The sequence below is a fragment of the Mercenaria mercenaria genome, chromosome 11 (genome assembly GCF_021730395.1).
Source record: "Mercenaria mercenaria strain notata chromosome 11, MADL_Memer_1, whole genome shotgun sequence".
NCBI lineage: Eukaryota > Metazoa > Mollusca > Bivalvia > Venerida > Veneridae > Mercenaria > Mercenaria mercenaria.
In genome coordinates, this window is record NC_069371.1 from 33,436,590 (window position 1) to 33,446,547 (window position 9,958).

The following is a 9,958-nucleotide window of genomic DNA, read 5'->3' on the forward strand; positions in this document are numbered from 1 at the left end:
ATGATTGTAAGGTGGTTACAACCGCTGCCGGCCGCTTACCTTTTTGTGAAAACAACCAATGACTGTTTCTACCTATATAACCGCCTAAGATGATGCCGGGATGGCAGTCCAGAATCTTCATCTGCCAGTATCTAATGCTGAAAATTTGTCATATAGTAGGATCGGATGACATACTTACGCGATATACTGATGGCCTCTATATTAAAAGGTGTTACACGAGTTATTCAAATAGTTTAAAGCTAGGAAACCTGAACTGAATTTATGTAAACTATTGGTCGCGAATCGCCTTAAAATATTAAATGTCAAATGTTGCATTCTAATCAATCAGAAACTGGCAACTTGGGACGAAAATCAATCAAAAGACCACAAAAATATGTAATCATGTTTACAGGCCTGTCTGAAGAAGCATATAAATAGAAGACAATATTTTCACTAAACGTACGGACATTCGGCTTGCACGCTCAGCATGAATACCATCTATATACTCACAGCCTTATGCGCTGTCTTCGATATTTCACAAGGTATGTCATTTTATTTTTGTAAAAGGACCTGCTTCTATATACATTGTTTAACGCGCTTTATCTGGTAGTTTACTTAGTCTTATTTGTCTTAATTTCTGAAACTTGTATATTTATCTGGTATTTGCAAATTACGAAATGTGCTAAAAATGAAGTCAATTGACATACATATTTAAAACTTCTTGACAGTTGTGTAAGATGTTGGATCTCTTTCCATTTGATATTATTGAAGTGCTTTTCTATTTTAACAGCTCCTGAATTATTCCTCAGAATATGAAAATTTTAGTTTCTTTCAGGACGTAATCCTCCATTATCTTTTTTGATTGAAATATTGTAACAATGAAACTATTCTTAAAATGTTTCTACCCTTCCTCTCCAGCCGAATTCATTTTAAGAAAAACCTGTTAGGGTTGATACAAATATATGTATCAAAATTAAAACAGGCACCCATTTTTCGATTTTTTTTTTCTCGGTCTTACATAAGTGGTAAGCTTGTCTGTCCGAACGTCAGACAATTTGTCCATAACTTTCGCGAAGTCTTCTTTTATATACATGTATAGCGGACTTTTGGGTATAACAGGTTGGGTTTTGTTTTGCATCTCCACTTGCTGTATTGTATATACTTACTAACATATAATGTCAGCAGGACTGACATTTTGAAGTACATTTGTGGTGCATGTTTGTGGTGTTTTCTTTCACAATAATCTCACGAATACCAAAGCTTTCTGGTACGGACTAAATCAGTGTGTACATAGTCGACGACAGGCAGTGCTCACTGGCATTTTAAAAAATCTTAACGGCTTTTTGTTGTTCTTATTGTAGTTTTCATCACATATATTCCCCACCGAATAGGGTGTTTTGGGAACGAGGGTCTATATTTTGAAAGATAAAACGAACTTTTTAATAACGCTGAATATTTCCAATCCAGAGGCCTAGCTGGTAGCTCGGCAGAGTCGTGTATTTATTGTAGAACGATGATTTAGAAAATACTTAAATCCATATTTCTGAATTTCAGGTATAAAATATGGAGGTATCATGGGAGGTACGTTTTTCACTTTTCTTTTCTTGAGTACATTTACGTATTGTCATTAATCTAAATAATACGTAGAACAAGAATTAAGTACTTGCATTATTGTTAAAGAAATGTAATGAATACATAAACTATGAAATAACTAGTGAAATGTTAACGTTTAACTGTTTTGCTAGGCGGTGGTGGAATGATGCCATATTCAGGAGGGATGATGGGCCGTGGAATGCGCTATGGCTATGGTAGTTCGGGCGGAGCAATGGGAGGAACCGGCTTTGGAGGAATGCGCGAAATAGGATATGGCAGAACAGGCGGCGTAGGTTACGGTGGAATGAGCAGTATGGGCTATGGTGGGATGATGTCCGGCGGAATGAGTGGTATGGGAGGAATGAGTTATGGCGGAGTGGATGGGATGGGCGGAACAGGTGGTATGGGTGGAATGAGTGGGATGGGTGAAATGGGTATGATGGGCGGAACAGGTGGTATGGGTGGAATGGGTATGATGGGCGGAATGGGTGGGATGGGTGGCGGTATGATGACCGGCATTGGTGGAATGACTGGAGGAATGGGCGGCTTTGGAATGTACAGACGAGGTCACCACTACAAGAAATGCTCATGCAGAAAGCGCTGTTACCCATGGGAAAGATACGCAGGACGTTGTTGGTGGTGTAAATATCATCACTGTAGAGTCCGATGCTGTAGAAGAATATGGTAGTTTTATTTTTATGTTATGAAAATAATCCTGGTGTATTTTGACCTAAGGAAAGAGCATAAGATTCTGCCAAATTTTAAATTGTAAAAAGCGCTGTTATTTTAATGATGTAGTCAGAAAATTAATGCTGCATTTAATAGGTAATGTGATTTTCTTCTAAATACAGGTTAAGAAGAGGTAATAAAATGGATGTATATATTGCTGAAATCACAACTATCTCTTTTCACGTCATGATGATTTATTTCAGATTTTTTCTTCATTATTTACAAGTTAAGCTTGACAGATGTTTTTATGCATATTACGATCAAAAAGATTATCTCAATTTCAGGTCCTTCCACCACCAAGGTTAAGGGTTTTCGATTCCGGAATGTGCGATGAAAACTAAGTCAACGTGATTTACATATATTCTTCTTTACTGTTCATTGCTTATTTAGTCTCGCTATAATAAACTGATTTCTGCATTCAGTTTTTGTTTTATTATAATTTGGAATTTCCATTATCTTACGTTATCTCAATGCGTTATTATGAAGAATCCAGTACAACTGGTAAGGTTAAGGTTCATTCTATCGGAAAACATGCCATGAATATACTACCACTTTAGATTCCCTACAGTTTGTTAGCGAGTTAACTCAGCGCTGAGTAATACCGACGAGTACAGCCAGTCTACCTACCCGTCTACCTATCGGTTTCTTTGTTATCTCTCTGACCCGTGATATTCCGCAATTTTACAACGCTGCATGGCATAGTTGTAAATACATGTACACTACTGACTAGTGTACAAATTAAACCCACTAGAGCTAATGCGGCTAAGTTATGTATTTTTCTTAAGGTAGGACAACTATAATGGACAATATTTCAAACTTAATTTAAAATGTATTTTTTTTATCTTTATCATGTCACTGAATTTTTTTAATTAAAAAACAAATTCCATCCCACCCCATGTTTTCACTTTTACTCAAAATAATTTGACCCATAGGGTAGATAAAATGGCCATATAAGCAATATAATACTAAATTTGAAGTCTATAGACCAAGAAGTGTTGTATGTTTGCAAATAAGATGATTTAAAAGACCAAAGTATATTTGCGAGACATTTGTTTTAAATTGGCATTTACCCATGACAACATTTGCAAACTCAAAAGCACTTTATTCCGAGGCCAAATGTCGTGATGACATTAAAAGTATGATTTTTCGGCAATAATATGATAATTCTAAAACAAATTAAGACTTACTTTTTATAATTGACCTATTCCTAAGGTAAATTAAACACATTAAAATACTTTGCCCGTGGGTGTATAGACAAATAAATACATCAAGCCTTTTTGTCCCTCAACAGTCATATACCAGTGTATAAAAATCTAGTGATTTTCAAAATAATTAGCAATTTGTGGTATAATCTCTTCCAACACCTCTTATTGTTAGAGACTCTTGGTAAGCCTTCTGAGTTCTTTGAAATAAACGCATCTTGTAAAACGTCTTCCCCAACTCGGGTATGCAACAATTTTAAGTGATTTAGATTCAGACCAGAACCAGCAATGTTTTCAGCTGTAGGTTTTTTTTATCACACCTGAATAAATCAATGGATTCAATGATGGCAAACTGAATGTTTGGATTTGTTGAAAGCAATGTTATTAGCAAATGCTGACTGAGTAAAACTATGAGCCATTAAATCACTACTTGGGAGGTTCGCAAACGTGACCATCCATGGCATTGTGTGCATCGTATGTTTCACCAAGTAAGTATGACACAAGGTCTACTTGTTTCAGTGATATGTTTGGATAAAGCTTTCGAAACACTGACATGGAGTCAATGCATGCACATTCGGATAACTTATCCTAAGCTCCAATGTTCTTTAATGTAAACACAAGAATTGGAAAATCAAATATGCGACCATTGTGAGCTACTAAACATACACTTTTGAATTTGGATATCCAATTAACAAATTCATCCATAGCAGTTTTTATAGACACTGATTGGACTTTTGTTCCATTTACTGTCATTTCCTCATTATAAAATGACATGCCAGTAACAGTTGTTGCAGCCGTAGAAATGGGAACTGTTGGTTTAACATATGTATTGAACTGCTCTCCTGATTGTAACTCCACTGCAGCAATCTGTGTAATCTGCGATAGCACTCCTTCTCTAACTGCGAAACAATTGAAAAGAAATAAAAATGTATACTTATTCAGCTTATTCAGAAGTAAATGTCAGTTTCCCTACTTCACTTGCACAGAAGGTTGTGCAAATTTTGGCACTGCTGGTGGGGATTGTACTCGTTTCCCCAGCTTAACAGACCGGCACTTTGGCCGACTGAGCTATCGGGGACCATCCTTAAGAAAATTTCTGATATGCATTCTCATGTTGATTGTAAATATAATAATTTTGTTGAAACTAGCATAAAAGAAATAGTTCTTCAATGATAACAATGTTACATTGTTACACCAAATCCAATCTGTCTGGTAGACTATGTTGTACATTCAGCAGACACTAACAACCTTGTGTCTGACACCAAAATACAGTAGTTAGTGGACATGATTTCTGAAGTTGTAATAAACTAAACAATTACTCACTCAGGACTGTTGTTTCCAAGCCAAAAGTTATAACAGTTGGGGGTACTGGTAACTGGACAGGTTTAAAATTACCTCTTGGAATGGAATCAGGAATCTGTTCCACATCTTTATTATCGCCGTGACCAATTCCTGTTATATAAAAATATAAATGCAAATTAATCAATCTGACTAAAGTACATCTCCTATTACGCTACGCTTAGGATCTGAACACGAGCTATTGATAGCCTCGTTCTGACGACCCTTCCGCTGGCCAATCAAAAGCTAACTTACAACATTCTGCAAGCTTAAAAAAGCCTTGGTTTTGATATCTACAATTCTTATGTCGTAAGATGTCAGATGGCCGGCTAGCTGTGAAAATAAAATTAACAATACTGGAAATCCAAAATATACAGAAGACGTATGTGAATAGGTCGTTCTCAGATCTTCGTTTAGAAGATCAAGTACTTAAGTCAGATTGGCAAATAAATATAATTCTTTTTTTTGTTTTTGTTTCCCTGGCTGCTGTTCTAGTGTCAGAAGTAGCTGTAGTATTATAATGAATATGGCAGTTATGTTTTAAAATATCCAAGTGTCAAACAACATATATGTATTTGTAAAGGGGGCCATGTCACAACATACAAGTTCAATATCACAAGAGCTCATAGAACATTAAAATCCCCCTTGGTGGATACAGAAACTGTAAAAGCAGCAATGTGTCTTACATAATTCATAAGGTCGAAGTGTTCATGCGTTATTGTCCGGAAACCGTTTTGCAGTCCCTTGACCTATAAAACAAAAGTGGGATCATCTGCTGGTCATGACAAGCCTCCATACAAAGTTTGATGTTTCTAGGCTGAAACATTCATGAGTTATTGCCCGGACAAAGTTTTGCAGTCAAAGGTCCCCCGCAACCATGACCTTTGACCTACTGATGTAAAAACATAGGGTTCTGAGGAAGGTGGGGGAGGGGGGGGGGGGCATAATAAACATTTTCATGTTCACTCACCAGACTAATATGTGTCTCCTTCAAGAGTTTCATTTTCACCTTGATTAGTAGCCCGTTCCTGTTTTCCTGTTACAGCACCAGTTGTCTACGTTTAGGACGGGGATTGGGCTTTCTGTTGTTTCGTGTGTCGCCGCTTCAAGCGCATGTCAGCATATTTGACAGTGTGTGCACCAGGAGATAGTCCGATCTTGTTGAACCCCTGTACAACAAATTATAATAAAATCATAAAATAACACCTTTCTACCCCTATAAGAATAACATGTATATTGAAGATATGTACATTAATTGCAGTTTGCATTTTAAATACCTTGCTAATATATTTATCACAAATATTGTAATATTTATTTGTTTACACAAATTATGCTGACATGGGTACCATACTAATTTTTCATTGTCAGTACTAAGTAATTTTCACCAGAAACTGACAACTACCCTACAATAATCTAGAGATTCTATAAAGTTTTCATTACCAATCTCTCTTGTGTGGACGGACATAAGTCTTGAACTCACAACTCATTGCTCTCATGCCTGGTATTCAGTATAAATTGAATGTATGGAAACGTACTTACAAACAGGTTTCATCGATATCCATAAAACAACAACTGGAAGAACAAGAACAATCTGAAATGAACGAATGGAATGGAACAAATAACAACCAAATTAACAAATAACATAAGAAAACAGTGCTCGACAATTCGAAGCTTGTTTATATAGACAAAATCCTCCCTACAGCAAGTGTCTCAAGTTTCAATGCAATAGCATTAATGGTAAACAAAATACTGAACTTTATACAAAAAGTTATAAGCTCAAAGGGCCATAACTCATTACAAAATCATCCTAGAGTTATGGCACTTGACTAGTTCTGTTGACTTTTATTACTGTTTCAAGACTGAAGGTTCATGGTTCATAGCAATAGCATTGATAGTATACAAAACTTCAACCAATGCAGACGCATTTATAAGCCCCTCCTTATTCTTTGAATAGACGAAATAATAACATTAATGGCTTTTCCAGGGGAAAAAATGAGTACGTTCACGGAAAGTAATTAAAATTATTGTGATGGTACCCCTAAGAAAAAAGTAATTTCCCGCTCATTTTTTCCTGGAAAAGTCCTAAACAACATGTAAAGAATAATAACAAATTCAGAACATTAACTGTTTTATACCTTAGTTATATAGTGCCTTCCTTCATTTACGAACGCTGTGGTGACATGGACTCGGTAGTCAAGACTGCTGGTGTTGCCATAATGGTGACTCTTAGGAGCTCTCAATGTCACTTCTTTGTTGGCGTGTTCGCACTGCTGTCTCGAACCTAGGTCTATATACTGATGGGCATTATGTATCAGCGGATCAAATATCTGTTGTAGTCGATGTCCGAGGCTTTCATCGTGTAGAGCTGTCTTATAGGGCAGGCTACGATGAAGATATTTTTCTCCGGGTTTTCTTTTATATCCACAATACCTAGGCATATAAAGACTATGGTCTCCAAACTGATGTGGAACAATGGCTTTCAAATTGTTTTCCATTCCACTTTTGTCTCCTTGGTGTTTTGCAAATGTGTATTTTAAACACTTTTCAAGGTGGGTGATAACACTTTTACTCAACTTGATACCTTTGTCATTTTTCAAGCAATATAGACTTTTGGTAAAGATTTTAACCACATGATTTTTATCAAATCGTTTCTTCATACTTATTACAAGGTAAGAGGTTAGTTTTTATTTTTGAAATAAGTGTATTGTCTCCATCACCCTCCAAATACTCTACTGGGGTGCCCTCCTCCAACAATTCATGTACCCCCTTTACACCACTTGTGGCTTCCATAGCCCTAGCACTACCTGTGTGGTTACGTACACATCTATGGGGACGTGCGTTTTGGCCTGGTCTTTTTCTTTGCCACCAGCTACAAACACCACAAATGCTATGATCAACATCTGTCTTGATGACTTTCTTCTGTTTTGTAGACTTTCCGGTGGTCATGAAGAAAGTATGAGCTGTGCGAAATAACAAACATAAATATTATACTGAATGTTTAAAAAAAAAATGGGGAGATAATAAAAAAAGAAAATTGAATAAAGGGAGATAATTCAAAAACTAGGTAAGGTAGAGTTCTGGTTCTTTGACACTGCACTTTCTGTAAATGGTCTCTATCATTTTATGAAGTTTCAATGAAATGTCATTAATACTTTTCAAGTAATGCTCCGGACAAGCCCTATTTTGTATAATAAAGGGAGATAAACCAAAAACTAGGTTAAGTAGAGTTATGGTTCTTTGACACTGCACTTTCCATCAATGGCCTCTATCATTTTATGAAGTTTCAATGAAATGCCATCAATACTTTTCAAGTAATGTTCAGGACAAGCCTTAATTTGTGTAATAAAGGGAGATCATTCAAAACCTAGGTAAGGTAGAGTTATGATTCATTGACACTGCACTTTGTCACAATGACCTCTATGATTCTGTGAGTTTCAATCAAATGCCATTGATACTTTTCAAGTTATACTCCAGAAAAGCCTTATTTTGTGTAATAAAGGGATATAATTAAAACAACTAGGTAAAGTAAAGTTCTGATTCTTTGACACTGCACTTCCCGTCAATGGCTATCATTTTATTAAGTTTCAATGAAATGCCATCAATACTTTTCAAGTAATGCTCCGGACAAGCCTTATTTGAAAGTTTCTTAGATATTGCACCTGACGGACGAAAAACTAAAAATATACAGTAAGGATCGTAACTCAGGAGATACTAATCCAATCTGGACAGAACTTGCATGTGCCACATCGCATCATGGTAATACTTACTTTGTACCATTACCATGAAAATCCATCCATTAGTTTCTAAGATAGTTGAAGGACGGACAGATGGATGGACGCACGGACGGATGGGCGGACAACGCAAAAACTATATCCCTCCGCCTTTAGCGGAGGATAAAAAGTAAAAGTGACTTTAATTTAGCAGTTTTGTTGGGTACATTTGTCGATAAGTTTGACAGTTCTCTATTTTTAAAAATAGTTTTTGGACATACTTGTATTGTATAACATATCATACAAAAATTCACATATAGCAAAAAAATCTTCTAATTGAAATAAAAAATACAGCTGAGAAAACTTACAGGTTAGAGAGTCAAATCCTCGTTTATGCCAGGCTGTGTCCACAGCAACCGACATACCACTTCTTGTGCAGCAGGGATATTTTGGTAGTAGTCTGACTTTGGCTTTTCTGGTTTGTTTGGGTAATGTTCTATGAGATTTGGGAGTGTGAACTGAGGGAGGCACTGACATTTTGGAGTTCAATGGAGTGTTGCAAACAAGCATAGCAAATCTGGATTTGTATTTTTGTCAGCGTGCGGTTACAGGTTGGTGCTACAGCGTGTTGACAAATTAATATCTATACTGTAAATCAAATCCGAGACTGATATCTTAACTTGGACGCATTGTATTTTACATTGCAAGTCTCTGAAACATTCTGTTCAACATGTTCAACATAGCTATTCCCATCATCACTCTCCGTATCAGTCCAATCTAGTCCATCATCATGAAGCCTCAACCTATTTTTAAGAATGCAAGTACTTACAATTGTATTTAGTAAAAATATCATGGCAAACTGTGCAAGTACAATATTATAGGTAAAATATAATATATCCTTGCAATACAAAACACACCAGAAACTTTGTTGTCGGTTTGAAGATACAGTTTGCCATAAGTCACAATCTAAGGTTTTGGTTTGAAGATACAGTTTGCCATAAGTCACAATCTAAGGTTTTGGTTTGAAGATACAGTTTGCCATAAGTCACAATCTAAGGTTTTGGTTTGAAGATACAGTTTGCCATAAGTCACAATCTAAGGTTTTGGTTTGAACATACAGTTTGCCATAAGTCACATTCTTAGGTTTTGGTTTGAACTACAGTTTGCCATAAGTCACAATCTTGGATTTAAGTAATTTAAAAAAAAGATATTTATTGCGATACAGGAGATGAATCTGGTAGGGCCAAACATTGAACCTCACGGTCGAACTTTTGGAATGCCGATTTGCAAAGTCGAGCTAGTGCAACATTCAACATAATGTTCAAACTTTTGGAATACCAATTTGCAACGTTGTGCTATTGCAACATTGAACATAGCATTTTATTATTTTTTGAATTCCGATTTGCA

General features: G+C 36.2%; 1 protein-coding gene across 1 annotated transcript; it reads left to right on the forward strand.

Moving 5' to 3' along the window:
* The first annotated feature begins 384 nt into the window (after nt 1-384).
* LOC123531847 (acanthoscurrin-1-like) lies at nt 385-2,722 on the forward strand. Its single transcript, XM_045313126.2, has 5 exons — nt 385-521; nt 1,534-1,560; nt 1,725-1,815; nt 1,858-2,256; nt 2,586-2,722. The coding sequence occupies exons 1-5, from the start codon at nt 467-469 to the stop codon at nt 2,605-2,607; spliced, it is 594 nt and encodes a 197-aa protein (XP_045169061.2). The 5' UTR covers nt 385-466; the 3' UTR covers nt 2,608-2,722.
* The last annotated feature ends 7,236 nt before the right edge of the window (nt 2,723-9,958 follow it).

Coding starts and splice junctions, on each gene's coding strand:
- LOC123531847 (XM_045313126.2), top strand. CDS start 467: ATGAATACCATCTATATACTCACAGCCTTATGCGCTGTCTTCGATATT. Junction 1,816..1,857: donor GGCGGAGCAATGGGAGGAAC/CGGCTTTGGAGG, acceptor TGGCAGAACAGG/CGGCGTAGGTTACGGTGGAA. Junction 2,257..2,585: donor CGATGCTGTAGAAGAATATG/GTAGTTTTATTT, acceptor TCTCAATTTCAG/GTCCTTCCACCACCAAGGTT.